Source organism: Ochotona curzoniae, unplaced genomic scaffold (assembly GCF_017591425.1).
Source record: "Ochotona curzoniae isolate NIBS_2020 unplaced genomic scaffold, NIBS_Ocur_1.0 contig_2321, whole genome shotgun sequence".
NCBI classification, from domain to species: Eukaryota; Metazoa; Chordata; class Mammalia; order Lagomorpha; family Ochotonidae; genus Ochotona; species Ochotona curzoniae.
This window is the reverse complement of record NW_024465421.1, coordinates 12954146-12978446: the sequence shown is the minus strand read 5'-3', so window position 1 is coordinate 12978446 and position 24301 is coordinate 12954146. Positions and strand designations below refer to the sequence as shown.

General features: G+C 50.7%; 1 protein-coding gene across 3 annotated transcripts; it reads right to left on the bottom strand.

Moving 5' to 3' along the window:
* Positions 1-409: 409 nt before the first annotated feature.
* On the bottom strand, positions 410-20947 carry CDR2 (cerebellar degeneration related protein 2). Of its 3 annotated transcripts, none has more exons than XM_040973214.1 (5): positions 20558-20947; positions 11252-11364; positions 3060-3208; positions 2307-2468; positions 410-1378 (listed from the first exon to the last, which is right to left on the bottom strand). In XM_040973214.1, exons 1-5 carry the CDS (start codon positions 20634-20636, stop codon positions 514-516), a joined length of 1368 nt encoding a protein of 455 aa, XP_040829148.1. In that variant the 5' UTR covers positions 20637-20947; the 3' UTR covers positions 410-513. The 3 variants fall into 3 exon arrangements, with proteins under 3 accessions (XP_040829148.1, XP_040829149.1, XP_040829150.1); XM_040973215.1 differs by lacking the exon at positions 20558-20947 and adding an exon at positions 14501-14558; XM_040973216.1 differs by lacking the exons at positions 2307-2468; positions 3060-3208; positions 20558-20947 and adding an exon at positions 14501-14611.
* Positions 20948-24301: the final 3354 nt, after the last annotated feature.

The window sequence follows — 24301 nt, the reverse complement described above, 5'->3', positions numbered from 1 at the left end:
GTATGCTAACAAGCCGGCTTGATCACACCAAAGCCTGCCGTTTCAATTTGGGATTCAGATGCACCGAGCCGCGCCAGGATTCCCTGTCGGTCACGGTCCACCCGGCAGCAGAAGTAATTAAACTCCAGGGCTCCGCGGTGTCTCTGGCCTCCTTCACTTAGGAGCAGCGTCCCGCTTGCTGCATGGATCCACAGCGTCCACCTGCAGAAGGACCCGGCAGTCTCAGCTGCTGGATAGTGTGCGGCTTCCTTTACACACCGACAAAGAAGTGAGAAGGCGAAGGGCCTGGGCTCTGTTCCCCAGGGGACGGCGGCCCCAGGAGCACACAGCTCCCAGTGTGTCACCGGATGTCCCAGGGAGCTTACAGACACCTGGCCTGCAGGACTCGGGGCAGAAGCCGCCTGCTTTCCTCTGTGTTCCTGCTAAGTAAGCAAAGCAGCGAGGCCAGTGAACCACAGAGTCTACAAACGGAGGGAGCAAACAGGCAAATCGGTAGCGGAGTTGAAGGTTAAATCAAGAGTAAGAGGAGAGCGAGCGGTACTTTGTTCTCTGTTCATTGATCTCCTGCTTCGTTTTCTTGATGCAACTAAAGATCTCCTTAAACAGCACCTTGTACTCGGGGGATGTGGAAGTGCTGGGGGAATCGGCGGGCTCCAGGGGGACAGAGGTGGGCTCCCAGCCGCTGGCGTCAGACTCCGGCTGGGCAGCCACTCCGCTCAGGTCCTTGGCTAGAGCCCGGGAGGTCTGGACAGCCTTGTGCGACAGCAAGTCCTGCTCCTGCTGGCACTTGCTGAGCAGCTCCTCATACTTGACCTTGAGGGCGCTGTACTGAGTGTCCACCTCGTGCAGCAGGGAGATGCCCCGCTGCTTCACGGCCTGCGCCCTCTGGATGCAGCTCTCCTCGTGGCCCTTCAGGAGGTCGCTGGCGGCCAAGCTGCTCAGGCCCGTGTCGCTGGTGCTGCGCGTCAAGGGCTTCCGCGGGGCCTCGGGCGCCGGCAGCAGCAGCTCCTCCAGCAGGCTCTGGCTGGCCTCCCGGAAGGGGACAAACAGGGAGTCCGGCACCAGCTTCTCAATGCCGTTCACGAAGGGATGCTCGGCGCGCAGCCTCCGCCGCATCTCGGCCACCTCGGCCTCCAGCTCCCGCGCCCGCGCCCGGTAAGCGTCGCTGGCCGCCAGCTGCCGCTCCAGCTCGCCGTTCTCCTGCAGCACGAGCCCGTACTCGTCCTCCACCGCGGCCCGCCGCTGCCGCTCCAGGCTCAGCTGCGCCTGCAACATGGCCACCGTTTTCCTCAGGTGCTCGTTCTCCTCTTCTTCAGGGCTCTGCCGGCTTTGCAAGGAGGCAATCTGCTCAGCAAACACGTGGTCGTACACAAAGTGTCTACAGGGCAGAGTGAAAACAGGAAGACGAGCAAGTTTTTTTTCAGCTAAATCTTTCAGGAGTGATGACAGTGCCCAGTCCACACTAGAGCAGTGGCTCAAAGTAAAGTTGCGTGGGGCAAACACAGGCTTGCACCTCCTTTTTTAAAAAGCATTAAAAGTACACACAACCTTTACTCTGGAAGAGCAGCAGCAGGACAGCCGCCTCACAAAGAAATGGCACGGCCTCAGCTCCAAATCAATCACAGAGCAGCCTTAACCACACCTGGGTGACCCAATCAGCCACGGGGCAGGCATTAAAAAAGAGTCCTCCAAGTGGTCGCTGGCATGCTGCTAACGCTGGGAACCAAAGTTGAAGTGATTGCTGACCAGGGGCGCCCAGGAGAATCCCCTGGGGTTCTCCGACCCACGCCGAGACAGTCTGGCGTGGGAAGGGGGTGGGAAAAGCTGCTCAAGGGACCCAGGCCCAGCCACGCTGAGCGGCACCGCAGGGCGCTGGCGTCTCTGCTGTGCAGGCCGCGCCGTGCCCTCTGCCAGCCTGACGGGCTCAAGCACGCAGGGAGTGCGACGCACGGCCCGGAGCACAGGCGCTCACTGAACAGTTCCCAAGGACTCAACATCCTAACTCTAAATTGCAGACATTTCTATAGGGAAAAAGTCTGGAGTTTTGCAATTTCTCTTTCTTCATTCAAAGTGATCTACCACCCGCCACCCCACCCCGCTGCAGCCGTCTATCAGAACTGATTTTATACTCAGAATTTACGCCTGTTAAAAACACTGAAATAAATGCTCAAGCCCCAAAAATGAGATTTCAGAATTCGCTCACGCCTCCCCAGGACCTCTGCATCATGTGCAGGCTTGGGGGTGGCCTCAGAGCCGGGGCCGTCCCCCACGTCAGTGCTCCGCGCCCCGCTCCCCGCAGTGCTTACTGGCGGAGGTCGTGCAGCTCCTTCAGACAGGGGAAGCTGGGCGCCGGTCTCTCCCGGCCGCACCTGCCCTGGCTCCTTCTGCCTTGGCCAGCCTTCAGCTCCTCCACCTGGCTCTGCAGGTGGTCGATGTTGGTCTGCAGGCACTCGATCGTGTCAGTCAGGCTGTGAGGACACACAGCAGATTGCTCAATGTTGCTCATGTTCAATTAAGGATGAAAGCAGTGAGAGGTCAGCTGAGAGCTACTCAAGCTGGGTTTTCTTTCTTTTTTAAAGATTTATTTATTTTTATTGCAAAGTCAGATATATACAGAGAGGAAGATCTTCCATCCCATGATTCTCTCCCCAAGTGACTGCAATGGCCAGTGCTGCGGCGATCCAAAGCCGGGAGCCCAGATCCACTTCTAGGTCTCCCATGCGGGTGCAGGGTCTCAAGGCTTTGGGCCGTCCTCCACTCCTTTCCCAGGCCACAGGCAGGGAGCTGGATGGGAAGCTGGGCAGCCGGGATTAGAACAGGCGCCCATGTGGGATCCCGGCTTGTTCAAGGCAAGGACTTTAGCCGCTAGGCTACGGTGCTGGGCCCAAACTGGGTTTTCTTAATTAGAAAGGACTTCCTCGTATGTAATCTCCGTTTTCCAAAATAAACTAAATTAAACCTTTCCCCACACAGCCCAAAGCCCACTGCAGTTACTGTCCAGTTCCTGCCCCGTGACTGCCCCCTGCAGCTGCCTCAGCAGAGGCCGGGAATGCCTTTACCTCAGAATCTTCTGCTGGGAGGCCTTGCTGTCAGCGACCAGCTTCTGATTGGTTTCCTCCAGCTCCCTGGCTGTGACGTCTAACTGCTCGTACACCTTGGCGTGCTGGTCATTCATCTGCCGCAGAAGCTCCACTTGCTTGGTCAGGTACTGGAAGGGAAGATGGTTGGGACCAGGTGACACATGACAGTACCTGCGTTGTTCAGCACCAGTCCTCTGCGTCTCGGCCCGGGGCAGCCAGAAGCTGGCCATCTCTGGGCCCAGCGCGCTCCCAGCCAGCACCGCGGTGTGGTGGCCGCCAAGCCAGCAGCTCCCTCACCTCGTGTCAGCTGAATCGAACACCATCACTCGGGCGTGGCTGATCGCATCCCTGGCCTTGTGCCCCCTGGATTCATTCTAGCCCTCTCTCCTACCTACACGCTGGGGAAAGGGCTGCTTGCCCTCCCTCCCCCCAAGATATACTTATTTGAGGGGGCCAGTGCAGTGGTGTAGCAAGCTAATCCTCCCACTATGGTGCTGGCATCCCCCATGGGCACAGGTTCAAGTCCCAGGTGCTCCACTGTCGACCCAGCCCCCCTGCTGTGCACCCACCCACAGCTCCCTGTGCAGCCGATGGGACTGAACGAGATACGTGAGCATGCTGTTTACTGCTTGTTGTTCTCTGCCTGGTCTCCCAGCACCCTTGGGAACAAGTCACTAATTCTCCCAGGGGGCTGGGGGACGAGCCTTTCAGAGCCACAGGAGCAGGCCTTCAATCCTGCCTGCTGCCTGTCAACACCACGGCAGCTTCCTGTCACTGAAGGGATTATGCCCATCTCCCAGGAACGCTGGGTGACAAAAGGCTTCTAGTCACAGAAACATACGAGGGGTCTTCAAAATTGTATGAAAACTGCATATTTCTTTTGAATCCCATTTTCCATGGAATTGTATACAATAGTTGTAGAAATTTACAAGCTACTTTCTATCAACTGTAAGGTCTATCAAGTATTTAATGTAACATACACTTTTTTTTTTAAAAAAAATAAAAGATCAATGTATAACCAAATACTAGAGTCTTCCTGGGCCCAGCATGATAGCCTAGTAGCTAAAGTCCTTGCCTTGCACACATCGAGATCCCATATGGGTGCCAGTTTGTGTCCTGGCGGTCCTGCTTCCCATCCAGCTCCCTGCCTGCGGCCTGGGAAAGCAGAGAGGACGGCCCAAAGCCCTGGGACCCTGCACTTGTGTGGGACACCGGAAGAAGCTCCTGGCTTCAGATTAGCACAGCTCCAGCCATTGCAGTCACTTGGGGAGTGAACCAGCAGATGGGAGATCTTCCTCTCTGTCTCTCCTCCTCTCTGCATATCTGACTTTTCAATAAAAATAAATCTTAAAAAACAACCGCAACAGCAACAAAAAAACCATAAACACTGGAGTCTTCCCTACCGAGTGCAACGCTCACACCCTCCATAAAGGACACAACCGCCCGCGAAGGGCAAGCGAAAGGCCAGTGTTTTTTGGGGGGCGGGGCAGAGTCTGACGGCAGTGGCGCAGCAGCTAAGCACACACAGGCTAAGGTGAGGATTTACCCAGAAGTCCCACGTGCCATGTATAAACTGGGTGGCCCTCAGCAAGTAACAATTTTTCTAAGGTGAGGTTTCCTTATGAGCGATCACATCATGCTGTAATAAATATGTCCATGTGGGACAGACAGGGATATAATGTCCCCCCAGATGACTCTAATAAAGGAAAAACAAATCTGAACTCTAACTACAGGGCTAGTGTTCATCAGGTTTCCACCAACGCCCCACACTCAAACACCTTTGGCTCAAAGTTCTCCATCCTATGCTCTCAGGAGTCTGATCAGTTACGTTTTGTTTAAATTCCTGCTTTTTGGGAGAGCTGCGTAGGACAGGGTCCCGTAGACATAGAGGAAACAAACAGAACTTCAAGCCACCCACCCCAGGCAAGTGCCACAGGAGGAGACTCTAACCTGCAGAACCAGGAGACCTAAACGCACAGGCCCTTTCAGGAGCGACAGGTTCTGCTGCTCAGGGAAATCCAGAATTACATGTCTTTCCCCCCACGCTGACCCAACACCAGCCCCACAAGCACAAGCCGCCTCACACCAAGGTCCCATATCCCACTGTAAGCGTCCTCTGCCGAAAGCCTTCCTCGGACCCTGATCCAGGGGGCAGGTCTGAGTCACATCCCCTGCCTCTCGCTGGCCAACGGGTCTTTGGGTCTTTCCTTCTTCCTTGAAAGACTGGTCTCACAAATTAGTTTCTATGCTCCTCAGGCAGCGGACTTGCCTAACCTGGTAACAATTTTTGGCAATCCTGATGGGACGAGAGGTCCCCTGCCTGCCATGGCATTGCACCACTGCCCTCCCCAGGGTGGCTACGGGGGCTTGAGTTTTCCCAGGCACTTGTATCCATGTGGGAGACCTAGAAAAGTTCCTGGCTTTGGTTTGGCTCAGCTCCAGCCATTGCGGCTCTTTGGGAAATGAGCCAGCAGATGGATAATGTCTCTCCTTCTGTAAATCTGCCTTTCAAATAAAAATAAATGAATCTTTAAAAAACTGCTTCTTTACAGCCCTGTAACACCTATTATTGGATTATAACTGTATTCTTCATTTTTGAGAAGAAAACTCAATTTGTTATATTCTTGGTGGTTTTATTTTATATTTTCCTTTAAAACTTTGTGCATTTTACCTGTCAAAATTCCACAGAAGCACAAACTCTATAAACTACACATCACTGGCCTGGCACTTTGAGATGATGTCTATTGCCTGTGGAACAGACAAGCCTGATGATGGACTTGGGCGAACAGCCTGAGAACTATTTCTAAACATCCCTGTCGCTCTAATAAAGCTTAAACGGTTCTGACTTGGACTCTGGGTCGTCAATCACTTCCCTTCCAATGTAAAACCAGATTAGACCAATAATCAGGACAGGTCCATTCTGGCAATGAGGGACAATCAAAGCCTTGCTGTTGGATGCCTGCTCAGCAGTGCATTTTCCATAAAAGGATCTCAATCATGAGGAAAGAATGCAAAAGTTGTCAAGATCAAGATGGAGTCCCTTTTGTCAGCCCTAATGAAAATAAAGCTAAGGCTAAGAAGAAAGGGCTAAGGCCCAGAGCGGTGGCTCAATGACTAAAGGTTAAAGTAGGGTAAGGTTAACATACAGAGAAAAAATCAGCACACCGACACTAAGAGGCCAGTTCGAGTCCCAGCGGCTCTATCTCCAATCTAGCTCTCTGCTGACATGTTTGGGAGAACAGCAGAGGATGGCCCAAATGCCTGGACGCCTGCACACATGTGGGAGGTTCAGGTGAAGTGCCTGGCTCCTGGTTTCAGCCTGGTCCAGCCCTGGGTGTTACAGCCGCTTGAGATATAATCCAGAGGATGGAAGATCTTTCTCTGCCACTCCCTCTCTCATTTTCAAATATTAAAAACAAACAAACAAAACCATACACAGGAGGAGCCAGTGCTATGGTTGATAGGACGAACCTCCTCCTGCAGCAATGGCATCTCATATGGGCAGTGGTTCATGTCCCGGCTGTTTGCCTTTGCTTTCCTCCTTCCTTCTCTCCCTCCTCCCTTCCTTCCCTTCTTTCTTTCTTCCTTTCTTTCATTTATTTGCTTTCATTGCAAAGGCAGATCAGATTTAAGGAGAGAAGGAAAGACAGAGAAATATCTTCCAATTGCTGATTCATTCTACAAATGGTCACAACAGCTGGAGCTAAGCTGATCCAAAGCCAGGAGTTTCTTCTGGGTTTCCCATACAGATGCAGAGTCCCACAGCATTGGACAATCCTCTGCTGCTTTGCCAGGCCATAAGCGGGGAGTGGACGGGAAGTGGAGCAGCTGGGATGTGAACTGGCACCCACATGGGATCCCGTTGCATGCAAAGTAAGGATGTAACCACCGAGTCATGGAGCCATTGTAACAAGCCCTGAAGCTCCAATTCTGATCCATCTCCCTGCCTGTGGCCTGGAAAAGCAGTGCAGGCTGGCCCGAAGCCTTGGGACCCTGCACCCACATGCAGACCCAGAAGAAGCTCCTGATCAGCTCAGCTCCCACTGTTGCGGCTGTCTGGGGAGTGAACCAGTGGGTGGATAATCTCTCTCCCTCTCCTGTAACTCTGCCTTTCAAATAAAAACAAACCTTTAAAATAAAAACAAACATTTAAAAAAAATTCTTCTTTCAACAATGAAACGATTTAAGATTCTAGGGTATTTTGATTTCACAGGACTTGGCTTTAAGGATAATCTAAATAGCAGGGAGCTTGTTCTCATTGGTAGGAGTTTAATCTTATTAAGTTAAAATTAATCAGAAAAGCCCTTCACTTCTCCAAGAATCAGTAGTAGCTTGCCTACAAAGGAGTCTCACTAAATTGGTCAGCACTTAAAAGAAAAATGATAAAATCTCTATGCAGACATCTGACTTGATGTCGTGTTTCAGGGTCAGTATTTACAGGGTGGGGTGTGCCCTCACAGGTAAGATACTGGTGAGGACACCATGTCCCACAACAAAGTACCCGTGAGACGAGACAGGCACAGGATAAAATGGGACTCAGTAAATCACCTCCCTTCCATCCAGAGGATGCAATCATGGCTGACCACAGGCTGCCCTGCCCAACTTCAGTCGGCAGCTAGGAGCCCGTGAAGGCATCCTACTGCGTGGTTAGGGACTGCCCCAGCCCACGTATACCAAGAGCAGACCAGCATGACTGACACATGGCCTTCCTGGGGAAAGGACGGTGGGTAACACCACCATTCTGAGCATCTGTTGTGCTCAAGCAGTGACTGCGCCTGTGCAAAACATTGTAGCTGGGTGCAGGCCGGAGTGCTAAGTGCTGAGCCAGACTGAGGGACACAGCCACACCTCCCCAGCAGGCTAACAGCTGAACCTCTGGTGCAGATCCCATCAGAGAGCCAGCTGGGAGAACCTTCTCCCACAGGCCGTCTCTATCGTGACTGGGCAAAAGCTCTCAGGAAACTTGGCTCTGTCGACAATTTCTATTACAAGTGGCCAAGAACCTCGAGTTGTATTAGCTGGGTCTGATGATGGCCTTTGGCTCCTGACTGCAGCTTCTTGTGAATGTCACAGTGGGTGCAGGTTCTTGCCATCAGCACAGGATACTTCAATCACTAACACAGGGCCAGAGCTCCTCCTGCCTCTTTCACAAGTCTCTAGAATGGCTGAGGAATTCTTGAGACAGCTTTGTAAGCTGTTTATTCCATTGTGATACTGATTTCAGTAAGTATTTATTCATTATTTATTAAGTGACAGACCACAAACAAATAGGTCTGCAAACAGACCTCTGCAATGTTGCAGTGGGGGAAATCATGAAATAAATATACAAGGAAGACTGATAAATGCAGTGCGGGATACACAAAAGGCTTCAGCTTTCTAAAGCAGGCAGGAACTCGTACGAGGAGGAGGACCCTGCAGGCCAGACTCCTCTGAGTGGTTGGCCCAGCTCCTACAGTGATGACGTGGTGTTCAGAGAAAGAGGTAACAACACAGCGGGCTGCAGCCTGTTAACACGCTCATAGGAAACTGTAAGGGAATCCGAGGGTGTCCGATGGTGTCTGATCTCAACAGCCTCCAAAGCTTCTCTCCTTTCCCTTCCCCACCAACCAGGAGAGAAAAACTTGCTCTGGACCTAAAACTAAGAAGTTCACATTAGCACTGCAGCAAAAGACACAGGCTGTTCTGAAGCTGGTGGAGCTACTGCTTTCAATAGCTTATTTAGTCTTTTAAAAAGCAGAAATGAAGAGGCTGGCATTATGGCATGGTAGGTAGAGCAATCATCTACAATGCTCATATCCCATTAGGGCATCAGTTCGTGTCCTGGCTGCTCTACTTCCCACCCAGCTCCCTGCTACTGGCCGGGGAAAAGCAGCTGAAGATGGTCCTGCACCCACGTGAGAGATCCGGAAGAAGTTCCTGGGCTCCTGGCTTCTGCCTGGCCAAGTCCTGGTGTTTTCAGTTACCTGGGAATAAACCAGTAGCTGGATGATCTCTCAATTTCTCTTCCTCCCTTTTTTTTGGGGGGGGGAAAGATTTATTTATTTTTATTGGAAAGGCAGATTTACATAGTAAAGGAGTTAGAGAGAGGCAGATCTATTATTAGTTCACTCCCCAAACGGCTGCAACGGTAGGAGCTGAGCTGATTTTAAGCCAGGAGCATCTTTCTGGTCTCCCACATTGGGTGCAGAGGTCCAAGACTTTGGGGCCGTCCTATACTGCTTTCCCATGCCATAGGCAGGGAACTGGATCAGAAGTGGAGCAGGTGGGGCATGAACTGATGCCCATATGGCATCCTGGCACTTGCAAGGGGAGGATTATCCAATTGGGTCATCGCACTGGGCCCCTTCTGTAACTTTCAAACAAGCCAGCCAAATAAATAAATTGTAAAAAGTGAAAAAATATGCCTACCAAGAATACTGGTCATTTTTCAGGAGGACTGTTTGTAACCTAGCTGTCTTCTTTGAAGTCCTTGCGGTCCTCTGTCCATGCTAACTGCTGGGAGATCTTACCCTGTGTTTACCAGCTCTGCCCTCTGAGTCACTGACTCGGAACAGTTTGTCTCCAGACTATTTTTCCACACTGTCGCATTTGAAATTTCTCTAGGTGGTGTGGAAGAAAACTTTTTTTTCTTTAATTTTTAACTCTTTTTCTAAATTTAAAAAATTGTCATACATTATTTTTCTAATTAGGAAAATATTCTAAAAAGTTAATTCATAATTTGTTTAAGTGTTTCATGTAAAGTTCAAAAACAGGCTCTAGGGCAACAGAAAGTTGGGTAATGGGTGTGATGCCTGGACTAGCTGATAATGTTCTCACGCCTAATCTGCATGCTGGGCACCACCATGCTAAAAACACGCGCTATGAAAACTCATAGCCTGCACTTGGTAGCTATGTTATTTTCTATGTATATCAATTAAAAACTTCAAGAGGAAGAATTGATGTAAGGCTCAAGTTATAGAAAGAGTTCTCCCAAAGTTCAGGGAGTTCCTGTTAGCTACAAAGGCGAAACGTACAGACACTAGAGCCACCTTTTAGTAAGAACTGCGATCTCCGAATGCCTGGCTGCTTAGACTAGAAAACCAGACACTCCCGGCTGTGGACTACTGAAGACCTGAGAAGTTCACCCCGTGTGATGGCTGAGTCGGCCCCGGTCCAGATGTGAGGCAACAAGCAGGCAGGACGGCTAGGGGGTTCCCCTGCTGGCAGAAGGCTTAGCTATCACCACCATCTCATCGCCCCCAATACCACAGGAAAGGAAAAAAGAGGAGCAAGAGTCCTCAGGTCTAGTGGCCGTGCCTGTCATTTCAACATCAACAGGCACCGTTCTTCCACCTGCACATATTTTTGGACTCCTTTGATGCAGACTGGAAGACAAGCTAAAACAAGCAGCTACAGGCATTGATGCTTTCACACGAAACATCAATACAATATATTATGACTACGTTTCTACACAAATGCCTCATAGCCTATGACAGTCTGCGACTATCAAACTGAGTTAAAAATGTCTACCAAAAAACAGCATCTAACATTTGGCTACCCCCTTTTTTTTTCCCCCAAGATTTACTTATTTTTATCTGAGATGCAGATTCACACAGAGAAGGGGAGACTGAGACAAAGAGAAAAATAAAGAAAGAGAGACAATATGAGAATCTTCCACTTGCTGGCTCAGTCCCCAAATGGTTGTAAAGAATAGAGCTAAACCCATCTGAAGTCAGGTGCTTCTTCTGAATCTCCATTCGGGTCCAGGGGTCCAAGGACTCGAGTCAGTATCCGCTGCCTTCCAGGTCATGGTCAGGGAGCTGGATCAGAAGTGGAGTACCAGCACTCAAACTGGTGCCCACATATTGGGATGCTGGCACTGCAAGTGAAAGATTAATGTGCTAAGCCACTGTGCCAGCCTGTTTGGCTGGTTCAATAAACGCCTGGCTTTTCTGTACTTTTAGGTTTCTGCCAGTCTTTCCAAATCACCAGATTCAATTTAGGATACAGCATGTTCTATGCTTTTTTTGTTTGTTTTTTCAAAGATCTATTTTTATTTGAAAGGCAAAGTTACAGAGAAACAGGACAGGTCTTCCATTCCCCGAATGGCCACAGTAACAAGAGCTTAGCACATCTGAAATCAGGAGCCTGACTCAAGTCACACCTCCACACGTAACCGCTACGTAGATTACCTCAATCTCCTGTAACTGCTCCTGGTTGGTGGTGTACATCTGCTGAAGAGACTCCTCCAACTCCGTGTTCCGATCCAGCAGTGTCTTCCCGAGCTCAGCAGCAAGCTGGAGATCTAGTAGAACGGGAGACTCTTAGTGTAATGCAAGTTACCTCACTTCAACCTTCCAGACAATCCAGTGCTCGAAGTGAGAACGAGCCAAGTCCCACACTGCGAGCCTGATCCCAGTGGAAGATGGAGAGGCACAGAAAGACGCCTGCAGTCTACTCCGAACTCAGCCGAACCAGGTCCTCCGGGCGGGAGCACTTACGTATCCTTAAGAAATGAAAATCAGAAACCCACTTTATGGGCTGCAGTCATTAAGAATGATGGCTGAGGGGCCCGTGTTGTGGTAGAGCAGGTGAAGCCACCTACAATGCCAACATCCCATATGGGCACTGGTTCAAGTCTCAGCTGCTCCACTTCCTTCCCAGTTCCCTACTAATGACCTGGCAGACGCAGTGAAGGACGGCCCAAGAATCTGGGCTCCTGCAGCCACGCCGGGACCCAGGTGAGCTTCCTGGCTTCAGCCTGGCCCGGCACATGCCCGGCACCTCTTAAACCAGCAGGTGGAAGATCTCAGTGTCTCTCTCACTCCCTGACTTTTAAAATTAAAAAAAAAAAAAAAAAATTAAAAATCCACCTTGCTGTGTCTCATTTACTCTACTTCCCTTCATATTCTTCAAGATAAGCAAACCAGATACACAAAAAAACCTTTTTTAAAATTATTTTTACCTAAAATGTAGATTTACAGAGAAAAGAAGAGAGGCAGAGATCTTTCATCTGCTGGCTCACCCACCAATGGCTGCAATGGCTGGAGCTGAGCTGATCCGAAACTAGGAACCTGGAGCTTTCGTGCGTGTTCAGGGCCTAAGGACTTGGGCTCTGCCCTCTGCTGCTTTCCCAGTCCCTTAGCAGGGGGCTGTATCAAAAGTGGAACAGCCAGGACACAAACTGGTACCCACATGGGATGCCAGCTCTCAAGGCAGGAGGAATAGCTTGCAATGCCACCATATTGGCCCAAACAATATGAATTTTAAGATTTTTTTTTTTTATTAGAAAGGCGGATATACAGAGAGGAAGAGAGACAGAGAGGAAGATCTTCCATCTGATGTCTCACTCCCCAGTGGACGCAATGGCTGGAGCTGAACCAATCCGAAGCCAGGAGCCCAGACCCTATACTGGGCCTCCCACGTGGGCGCAAGGTCCCAAGGCTTTGGGCTGTCCTCTACTGCTTTCCCAGGCCACAAGCAGGGCTGCCGGGATTAGAACCGGCGACCATATGGGATTCTGGCGCGTGTAAGGCTAGGACCTTAACCACTACGCTATTGCACTGGGCCCAACAATATGAATTTTTTAAGGATTCATTTTATTTATTTAAAAGGGAGAGAGACATCTTCCATCTGCTGTTTTATTCCCCAGATGGCTGCAATGGGCTAAGAAGAGTCTGGGACTCCATCTGGGTCTTCCACATGGAAGGCAGAGGCCCAAATGCTTGGTCATCACCTGCTGTTTCTCCATGCATATCACCAGGAAGCAGGACAGCTGAGACTCAACCCGGCACCTGGTCTGAGATGCTGACTTTGCAGTAACCTGTGGCTCCACAGCGCTGCTCCCCAGCAACGTGGTACTTGACATAATGACCACTCAGCAACTCAGCGCTTTCACCTTGAAACACATTTTACCGTCATTCTCATTTTTAGTTCTTTCTCTTCTTGGGCATATATATCCTAGACAGAGTATTTTTTTTTTTAGATTTATTTTATTTTTATTGGAAAGTCAGATTTACTTTGGATTAGCTCAGCTCCAGCCGTTGCAGCCACTTGGGGAGTGAAACATCAGACAGAAGATCTTCCTCTCTGTCTCTCTTCCTCTCTGTATATTCACCTTTCTAATTAAAAAAAATCTTTAAAAAAGAGATTTACAGAAAGAAGGAGAGACAAAGAACTTCTACCAGCTGGTTAACTCAGCAGGTGGCTAGGACCAACCTGCTCCCATATGGGATCCTGGTAGTTGCAAGGTGAGGATTAGTCACTTGGTTGTCACGCCAGGCCTATTGCACACAATCCCAACAGTGCAAACTTAGTAATAACGAAGAACACCAGCTGCGACACGGATAGCTGAAACACTGAGCTTGCATAGTAAATTTTTCTGGGGGGGGGTGGGAAGCAGAAGCAGGTAAGTTTATTTTGGCACAGAAAAGTTTCTGAAATGCATAGTTTTTTTTTTTTTAAATATATGCATCTTCCCCACGGACTTTTTGAAGCAGAATCTACAGCACTGACTGATGTTTTAGCCTGTTCCTCTCGCGGCCTCTCCCTGCCTGGAGCCGGCAATGAGGCTCAAGTCCTTGTGGGAAGTGAAGCACAGCCTAGAAGCTGCTCATTCCCCGAGTGCAAAACCAGAACACAGGGCCGTCCGGAAGCTGCGCTCAGCATCACTTCTGGCAGAGTGATGGCTTCCGGTGACAGCAGGCGGGGGAGCTGGAGGGGTCTAGCAGTGTGTGTGTGTGGGGAGGGGGCAAAGACTGATTTTCTTTTGGTGCCTTAACTCCCCATATTTAATCAGGGACAGACTCCTGGGTCCTTCCAAGCAGCAGGTGCCAGAACAAGAGTGGGTTTGTGAAAAATGGTTGCCATTCAGTTCACTCCTCAAGTGGCCTCTACCCGAGGGGCAGACGGACACTGCACCACATCCCACTGCTCCCAAGGGAATGGCAAACGGAGACAGCTTTCCAGGCAGCTTCGGCTGCTGCAGCCGAAGTGGTCTTCATTCTGAAGACATCTCTGATTTAGGGATGTGGAGCAGGCTCCAGAGCAGACTGCCCTCTCGGGCTGCACAGTGAACTTGATGAAGCAATCCTCCACCGTGATGGGCTACACACTCAACTCCGAACTAAGGTCCAGCTCTGCCATTTCCTGGAACGTTTTCCTGTGACTAAAAGTTCCTGCACTTACACTTGGCATTCCCGATACATACTTCGCAGGCAATGTAACACTGTGAAAATTAACACACAGTAAGAAGGGTGCAGAACGGGCTAAGCCGCATCCACAGGCCAAGCACTACTAGCACAGGTTTCTGTGGCTAGGCACTCTGCCAAGCTCTGGCTATAGGAGCAGGGAATAAAGTGGGTGTTACTTCCCCCAGATGAATGGGGGAAGCCAGACAGCAAGTAAGTCAACTCAGAACCTGCGGTAAACATTATTCACACATTCATGCTGCGTGCGGCAAGATCCGGCATCATTTCAGGCGCTGGGGCGGTGAGGAACTCAGATGGGAACAACTCTGCTCTCCAGGAACTTGCGTTACACTGGGAGACACACCAGGACACCACAGGTATCAGTAAGTGCTTATCCGGTCAAACGGATCCCACAGTAAGTAAGAATGGAAAAGCAACAACTTTTGCTACTGATAATGTCTATCCTGGTGCATAAACAGTGTGTGACTTCGTTTTCACTCATCACGGAGAACACAGCAGCAAAACCTCACACACAGTATTCCAGCTCATTTTAAAATATTTTATACCCATTTAAATAAAAGAAAATTGTTGGCAGTCAGGTGCCAAAATATATTCTCTGATCTCAATATTCACACACAAGGCCTGTGACCGTTACTGCATTAAGGCTTCAGTCAGCAGGTCTCGTGCTCCCACGACACAAACAGCTGAAGGCACTTCAGAAACATTAATCTTCCCAAGACAACCCGAAGCACGAAGCTGTTCACTGAGCTCATCAAATCACCCAACTGACAGGTGAGTCACAGGCCAGGCAGACACTGCCAACAGGCTCTCACCCTCCCTCTCCTCACCATCCTTCAGCAACAGTTTTAAGGCTATCAAAAGGGAGGGCCACATTTTTGTTGAAGGTAGGTAACACACACCGCCCTGGCTAGGGTGCTTGGTCGCTTCCATTTGCTTTCATACACAGCAACGGAAGCTACTTTGGCTGCTGTCAGCTCTGCCGCCAGGGCGCCTACAACCCCAGGCAAACGAGTATCTCGTTTTTGCCAAATGACAAAGGGACGACGTATGGCTGAAGATGTTCCAGAAGTGAAGTGTTTGGTACTCACGGGGTGTGTAACGTGTGTACACGGACCATACGGAAGAGAAGGCATCAACCCATGACCTGGTATTGACCTGCTTCCTCTGGGCCTGCTGCACAGCGGCAATTTCTCACGGAGACCGGCAACCACAAACCGAGCCGAAAGCTCTTCCAAGGCGGCGCTGACTCGAGGCTGTCAGCAGCCCTGTTAGACGTGAAACTGCCTCTGCTGCTTCACGGCAGCCAGGGACATCCTTCCTGCGGCTGCTCGCGGCAAGAGATGCCAAAGATAGCACTGCTCAGCAAAGCGCCCGGCACAAAGAATTCGAGACTTGCCCTTATCTTCAAGGCTGAGTTCCAGCAAACAAAGCCCCAACCTGGCTCAGCGACTTCGAGTCTCTTAAATATTTCACAGATGTTTAGGATAGAATTTTAGCAAGTCTCAACGAAAAGACAGCGCTGTAAAGTCACATTGTATAATAGGGTATTACCTCATCTGCTGAAGATAACCAACTTTTTTGGTCTTTAAAAGCAGTCTGTTTCCTGTTGTGCAGCATCTGGCTCCCATAACCATAAGGAGCCAAAAGCTGGCAGCAGGCCCAAGAAGGTTTTCTAAATAATTAGTGGAGGGAATGTAAGAATACTGAAAAGCCTTTTTGATATTTTTAATTAAGGTACATAAGAAAAGGAAACAGTCTACGTTCCAAGCCACCCACACCTGTTCCCTATTGAGGATTTTCATTAAGAGGCTGTCTTTTCTAAATCCTACTGGACCGGCTTAGACAGCCACTAAAAACACCATAGATTTATCGCAGGCTTGAAAGTTGTAACACATCAGCACCATCACATGTCTAATATTTTTCCACTAATCAGTCCTTTGTAGGCAATAATACCCCACTTAAAAAAAGATTTATTTTGGGCCTGGCGCGATAGCATAGTGGTCAAGGTCCTAGCTTTGGGTGCGCTGGGATCCCACATGGGTGCCGGTTCTAATCCCAGCAGCTCCACTTCCCATCCAGCTCCCTGCCTGTGGCCTGGGAAAGCAGTCGAGGACGGCCCAAAGCCTTGGGACCCTGCACCCACATGGGAGACCTGGAGGAAGTTCCTGGCTCCTGGCCTTGGATCAGGGCAGGACCGGCTGTTGTGGCCACTTGGGGAGTGCATCATCTTTTTTTAAAGATTTATTTATTTTTATTGGAAAGGCAAATGTAGAGAGAGGAGGAGAGACAGAGAAGATCTTCCACAAGTTGATTAACTCCCCAAGTGGCTGCAATGGCTGGAACTGAGTCAATCTGAAGCCAGGAGCTTCCTCCAGGTCTCCCACACAGGTTCAGGATCCCAAGACTTTGGGCTGTCCTCGACTGCTTGCCCAGGCCACAAGCAGGGAGCTGGATGGGAAGTGGAGCAGCTGGGAAATGAACCAGTGCCCTTGTGGGATCCTGGTGCATGAGAGGTGAGGATTTAGCCACTAGGCTATTGCACGGGGCCCAACAATACCCCATTTTAGTGGTGTCAATTGGTAGCCTGAAACAAGTACTCAATCTTGTTTAAAAAAGGGGGTGGGGGGTCTGGTGCGAGGGTTCAGTGGCTAACTCCTCACCCCTCACCTTGCAAGTGCTGGGATCTATACAGGCACCAGTTCGGATCTCGGTTGCTCCACTTCCCATTCAGCTCTCTGCGGACTGGGAACACAGTAGAGGATGGTCCAAAGCCTGTACCGGCGTGCACCTGCAGACCTGGAAGAAGCTCCTGGCTTCGGCCTGGCTCAGCTCTGGCTGTTGCAGCCACCTACTCAGTGAACCAGCAGATGGAAGATCTTTCTGTAAAATTGCCTTTCCAATAAAAATAAATACATCTTTAAAAAAAAAAACTAGCTTGTGAGTGATTTTAAAGATTGAGAGGCAAAGACAGTGAGCTCACAGGGTTGGACCTGGAAAAAGCCGGAGTTGGGACCCCAGTCCAGGTCTCCCCGGGGGTGACCTTCCCGCGGCTTCCCCGGGTCTGCATCTGCAGGGCAACAGGAGCCAGAGCCAGGACTCTCTCGGGGCCAGGACTCACCCCCCTTACGCGACAGTCCTCCTCAATGCTAACTTCCCACCCCTTCCAATTTTTTCTTAAAGGACCTTTCTTCCAGACTTTCAAAACCTTGAAATTCCACTACTACATTTCTATTTGGCTTAAGGTTCTTAAAAAAAGAATATGAAGGTAACATTCCATGTCAGCTGTAGTAGTAAGGCTGAAAGCGTTTCCTATTACAGTCAAACACGTCGCTCGAGGACTCTTCTGTTTAACGCACACTGCCAAAGCTACTATAATTGGGAGAGCAAAAGAAACCAGAATATAAACACCCAGAGACACGACGGGATGTCACTGGACCCTCTACACAGTTGTGCAAAGGTGAGCAAAGCACTTGCACACACAGAAGTAGTACTCATCCTGGGGAGAAATGTCAGGATTCCTTTAAGCCAAAGTTGTCATTTGCTGATGCACAGGGGGGACCCCACGTCCTCCTTGTGAGACTGCCAACAGCTGTAACAGCTGCTCTCACAGGAAGTCCTGTCTGGGGTCTTTTCACTTTGTTCTTGGGGAGCTGGGGGGGCATTCAAAGCGAGCACCATCAGATCTGCGCAGAAGGCCCCTGCTGTGCCAGAAAACATCTTGCCCACAGAGATTACTGTCCTACCCCGGCCCGCTGACAGAGGACACTCTGCACTGAAGAGTTCTGTCAGAGGACAGGGTTCCTCCTTCAGCCTGCTAGCAGCTTCACAGGTTTCAAACAAGCCAGGAACAGAAGTTTACTGAGGTTAGAATTTGTCAGCTGTCTTAATTTAAAAAAAAAACTATTAAGCTCTATTAAGCTCTATCTAGCCCATTAAGAGTTCCACCTGGAAAATGATTTGTTGCTAAAGAAAAATATTTTCTCATCTTAAGATTCTGAGAACAGATTCCTTAAGTTGTTTTTTAAACAACATTCTTCAAATAAGCCTTGCTCACTAAGATGAGAGCGAGGATGTTAAAAACCGAACAGATGTTTGCGCATGATAAAATCCCACGAGACCTGCTGAATCTATCTGTTTAACGGGACAGACCTGCTACCCGGGTTTTCCCAGGAGCAGCTCTGTCAGGGCCTGCACAGGCCAGGCTCCGCGGTGGGCAGAGACCACGGAGGCGGCACCTCCAGGTGTCTAGTTCAGCCTGAAGCCCCGACAGCAGGCACCTGTTTATCCTACCGTGGGGCTAGGCACTGTGGGCTGCAATATCGAGTTAATAAAAAAAAAATGCAGCAAAATTGGGAGCGGGGGAGGGAAAAGATCGGCTTTTATTCATTCACACTAGAGCCTTTTACAGGGCATGATCTCAAGTTAGGAATGTCGGAATTTCCTATCTTGTACTCCTCCTCCCCTGCCCCGTAGCCAGTTATGACACAAAGGGTTATATCAAGTCCCACTGTAATCAGGAATGCAAAGGCTCTGAGAAGTGGGGGACAAATTCCACATGCAACTTGGCAGCAGACTCACAGGTTCTCTACCGCTTGCTAAACCCGAAGAGCTGGCATCTGGATCAAGGGTTAAAGAAACTTCCACCTGTAACCCCAACAGGTTGCCTGGGCCCCTCAGTGCAATCACACACGACCTACATTTGGTGGCTCCCAACACCTTCCCGCGGCAGGGCGTGCAGTGCGGATGAAGGCACGGGACACGAGGGGCCGTGGACACAGCAGTCCCGTGAGGGGGCTTCAGTTCAGTTTAAGACACAGGGTGGGAAAGGATCTAGCTTTGTTACACAAACCGCTTAAGTTATCACAGGGAAATGGTGTAACTGCACGATGGTTGCCTCAGCGATCCTAGAGAAAGCATCAAAGCAGGCCATCAATCCTGATGGGGAAACCCAAAAACGGGTGAAAAATGGATGACAAACTTGTCCCCAACACGCAGGATATGATGGCCAGCTTGGACTAGAGAAGCAGAGCAGGGAGCTACCTGGGGTTAAACACCTTCGAGGTAAGAAGTCACCTCTCCCCAGGTGAGGAGTTTGTGTGGGACTTTCCTAAGTTATTCAAGTCTGCCTTTTCAGCCGAGCTCAAGGGTGAGCACGCACAGGCATCACGGCCGTGTAATACTCAACTACACCAATGCTAATTTGCTCACCAAGTTTGGAGCTGAGAGAATTTACAAAGTTGTATAAATGTTAGATGCCAGGGGGTGTGTGAGTATGTGGGGAAAATACTTTAAGACATTATTCAGTATCGTGGTGAGGAATGTTTGCTCTGAAGAGTGGAACCCAGCCTTCTACTAACAGGACCTTGTGGCTTCAAGGAGCATCTGCATTATGGGTACGTAAAAAGTGTTCCCCAAGTGCAGGCTCTATTCCTGTGGGGGTTTGGGGAGGGGGCCTGACTCCCAGCTGAGGGCTGCTCTCCAACTGTCCTTCGCAGACCCCCTGAGCAAGACACTCAAGGCAGGTCCGCTCCCCGCGCAGCGCAGCCGGAAGGAAATGGGGGGAAGGGCTGCCCAAGTCTGGCCTCTGGTGAACTCTGAGCAGAACAACCAAAGCGGCTCAGCACCCCACTGCCAGCCGCTGCCAGCTGGGCTGGTAAGGAAGACGGGGGGCGGGGGGGATGGTACACCAAGTGGCTACCCTTCGTTCCGAGTGAGTCCAAACACACCTGCGCCCACACTTCTGTCGCCTAATTTGGTCTAGCCTTGGCTTTGCTCCTCCGGAAAATGGGACAGCAAAAAAAGTCCCTCTCCCCTGGGAGAGCGGAAAGAAACTGGTATTGGCCAAGGGCTGTGGCACCAGGTGCAGCGGCGCCCGCTCCGCGTTGCGCCCACTCGCACCGGGCAGCAAGGGGTCAGCGGCCTGCTAGGCAAGGAGGCGGCTTCCCGGCCGGGCCACTTGGAGCAGGGCACGTTGCTTCCTCCCCGCCGTGCCTCGCAGGGCCAGGTTGAGGATTAACTCAGTAATCCTGGGAGAACGCTTTAAGTGCCGGGCACGCAGGTGGCACCGCACGCGCCTTAGCGCTGATTATCAGGGCTGCGATGGGAGCAAGGCCGAGGGCCCCCGCGCCCAGCCTGCCTTCCCGGCCTCGCCGCCAGGTGAGCCCCGGTCCTGCTCAGCACCTGTGTGGTCGGCCGCCAGCAAAAACAACTTTTTTTTTTTTTTTTTCCTTAAAGACGGGTCCGCGCCCGGCCGCCCCTCAGCCGCCCCGCCGCCGCCCTCGCCCTCACCTTGTTGGAGGTCCTGGTGGTCGTACCACGGCTCGTCCTCCTTCATCTCAAACTCCTCCACCAGGTTCTCCGCCAGCATCTCGGCCGGGTCTTCCCGGGGCAGCGGCCCCCGCCGCCGCCGTCCCTCCTCAGCCGCTGCCCCGGGCTCTCCCCCGGCTCCTCCGCCCTCAGCCAGAGCCGTCCTCGGGTGGGACGCGCCGCCGCCTCAGCACAGCCCCCGGTCGGTCGGCTGCCGCCAGCGCCAGCGGTTCTGCCTGGCTTTGCGACTCGCCTCGCGCCGCCCCGGGGCCACCCAGGGCCCTGCACACACACACGCGCGTGCACACACACACACACAGCCCGCAGCCCGCAGTCCGCGGCCCGCGCCCGGCGCGCCCAAGCCGGCTCCTCACGCCGCAACCCCGGCCCCAACGTGGCACTTTGGCAGAACCCTCCCCGACCGGGGACCCAATTCAAAACCCCGGCGGCGCGCCGACCAATGAAGAGCGGGCTGCCGGGTGAGTGGCAAGGCCTCCGCCCAATCACCTCTCTCCTCGGGCTCGCGGCTCGCCGAGTCCCGAGGGCAAGCAGCCAATGAAGGTTCCGCAAGGAACAAAGAAGGCGGGTGGAAAGGCGGAGGGGTGCGGCCGAAGGTCCCGCCCCTCTGCCGGCGCTGTTGTAGCTACGGAGGAGGGGGCGCGTTCGGGATTCCGGGGTGTCGTGAAGGCGGCGCTCGGCGCCTCTGCGACTGGGGTGCGTGTCGACCCGGCCTGCTGTAGTGGACAGGCTGTCGTGGGGCAGGAGGGGCGAGGGCTGTCCGGCCTCTGGGCGGCTGTCGTGGGGCGCCCGCGGTGCCGGGGACCCCGCTGCCCAGCCCGCCTTTTGTCGGCGTTCCGACCCCGCACTCGCTGTCGGCGGCGCGCACGGACTCGGGATGGATCGGGAGTTGAGGGCTGAGCGAATACCTTCTTGAGTGTTCGCGTCTAAGCTGCCTGGAATCGTACCCACTCCTTCCAGAAACGGCGGGCGCCAAAATCGCTTGGGAAAGCGGAATCCGTTGGGGAGAAAAAGATTATATCTCTATCTACACACACACATATATATATTTATGTCAGGCGGTTGATAAAGGTGTGTGGACCACGAGTTTGAGCCTGTGCTGGGGGGCCGTGCCCCCTGCTCCCCACAGACGTGGCTAGCAGGGGTCCCCACGAGGGTCAGGCTCTTGTTGCATCCGGAGCTCTCGTTGAGGGGACCAGACTAGAAAGTAAGTGTTGTTCACCTTAACGAGCAGGTGCAACTGGAAAAAAAAAAAATCGAAAAGCCAAGAAGGTGAAGAAGTACGTTTCTAGAATGTAAGGTAACAACGCACCGAGGCTAGAAGAAAAAAGGACAAGCAGGGAGCGAGCCGAAACTCGCTGACAGGGCAGGCTTCTGAAGTGGTGCCCCGTGGGTCATTTCCACACCCCTCCCCTCAGGAGATTACAGACTGCAGTGGGAACTCCCCGAAGGGAGGAATGAGTTGGAATTGTTGACCTTTTGCTTTTTCTTATCAGCCCCTTTGCGATTCGTGTTCACAAGGTGAACATGTCACTGTGGATAAAATAATGATAATAATAAAAGGAAAGTTGTAAGGAAGGTGTTCTAGATCCTTCCAACTATCCTTATCTTCCTGTATGAAGGAGTAAAACTTGTTGATAGAGCGGGAAACTGCCCTAAGTCATCTACATAAATAAATATTCATGCGAATGGGAGAACGCCTTTCTTGCCTCCCCATTCCTGTTCAAATCAGTGGCAGCTCCGGAAGATGCTGTGAGTGTGGGAAAGCTGGACTCCAGGGTTACCTCCCTCCGGGGCTGTGGACTGTTGCCCTGCGGAGGAGAAGCAGGCTGAGTCCTAAACTCAGGACTCTAGCCACGGCAGGTGTCAGTGGAGGAACCTTCGGCAAGGTACAAGGTGGACTCCTTCTTAGCCACCCCCACATGTCTGCAATGACCTTGACTGAGTCAGGCTTACACCTGGGAGTTGAGGATTCAATTCAGGTGCCCCACATGGAGGAATACAACTGCGTGAGCTTCCTCCCAGCAAAAAGTTAAAGTCAGAGGCTAGAGTGGGGAGTTGAACCCAGGACACATATATTTTGAAATGGGATGTCAACCCCCCAACGAGGTTCTTAACTGCTTAGGCTAAATACCTGTTCCTTGTGCCCTTTCTAAATTAAAATCATGTCATTGCTACTGATACTGCTAAAATGTAGGTACCTGTAGGGACATTCATGAATATTAAAATAATAATAATAAATGTAGGTCATTGGAATGGGGGACATGCAGTCCTGCCAAGGTGACCACAGGCTGGACTTGTGGCTCAGTGAATCTAGAGCCGGCTGATTTGTATGGTCTGTGAGCGATGTTATGTCTAAATCATCCTTGGCAGAAAAAAGGTTCCCTCCCACTAGATAGGTTATAATCCCATGGAAGAAAAGAGAAGAAAAGGAAACGCCTTCGTCCACACTGATATAGACAAGTAAGAGAAAAGAAAGCTTTCACACACACAACTGCAGTACTGGTGATCTGCATAACAACAGCAGCAGCAAAATCAGATTCGACTCTTATCATCACAGCAGAATCTATATTTTACCAACACCAGTTCACAAACGGGAACCTATTCTTTGTTCAGTCTCCAGACAGTGCCTGGCATGCACACAGATTTAATAATCTACTTTGATGATTCCAGGATCCCATCCCCATGAAATCAGAATCAGTTTTGGGTCTACCCAGTGAAGAGTGAAGCTTAGAGACTTAAGTCATTTGATCACTTGAGTTCCATGCCTCTTCCTCCCTTCTAACTGGCCTGTTTTCCTAAGAAATTAGGCAATACGGACTGAAGTTCCTGCTTGGTTATGTTCTGGGTCTCCAAAGTTAAAACAGAAGCTCAAGAATTACTGAAGTTAATTAAATGTCTCAAGTTATCTGAATATTTCTCTTTTCTGATTTACTAGGACTATGCAGACATGGCTGAATGTTCAAGTGGGACAGGGATCACATAGGAAGATTATTATATTTTAAAATCATTTTTATTTGAAAGGCAGATTTGCAGAGGAGAGACAGAAAGATCTTCTCTATGCTAGTTCACTCCCCAAGTGGCTGCAATGGCCAGAGCTGAGCTGACTGAAGACAGGAGCCAAGAGCTTTTCTGGGTCTTCCATGCTGGTGCAGGGCTCCAAGGCTTTGGGCCCTCGACTGCTTTCCCAGGCCACAGACAGGGAGCTGGATGGGAAGTGGAGTAGCCAGGACATGAACTGGCACCCTATGGGATCTCGGGACATGCAATGCAAGGATTTAACCACTTGGGCTATCTCGCCAAGCCTGATTATGCTTTCTCTTAAAAGTATCTTCAAGATTAATAGAAAGTTGAATATATGCCTACCTACTGCTTTCCAGTTCTACAAAGCTCTTCTTTTAGTTCTGTTTGTAGAAAACAAAACTAAAAGATTATTTTGGTGCAAAAATTATTTGAAATTCATATATAGTTTTTTTTTTCATATGATACATGAACTTTTAAAAGACCCTCTCAAAGGCATGGATAAAAAATTTTTTACACCAAAATAAACTTTTAACTTCATTTTCCATGGACTTTTTGAAGAATCAACATACAGGTCAAAGAGTAAGTTGGTTGCTGGATGTAAGATCCTCAGAGTAAGGATCAGCATATGTGATTTCTGTACCCATCTCAGCGATATGGCCTTTGAGTGAAAGCTTAAATAGTCCT

Excerpts from the sequence above, each read along its gene's own strand:
- CDR2 (XM_040973214.1), bottom strand. The coding sequence starts at position 20,636 with ATGCTGGCGGAGAACCTGGTGGAGGAGTTTGAGATGAAGGAGGACGAG. Across the intron at positions 11,365-20,557 it reads CCACCAGGACCTCCAACAAG|ATCTCCAGCTTGCTGCTGAG; the intron begins GTGAGGGCGAGG and ends CCGTTCTACTAG. Across the intron at positions 2,469-3,059 it reads TCCCAGCAGAAGATTCTGAG|CCTGACTGACACGATCGAGT; the intron begins GTAAAGGCATTC and ends GTGTCCTCACAG.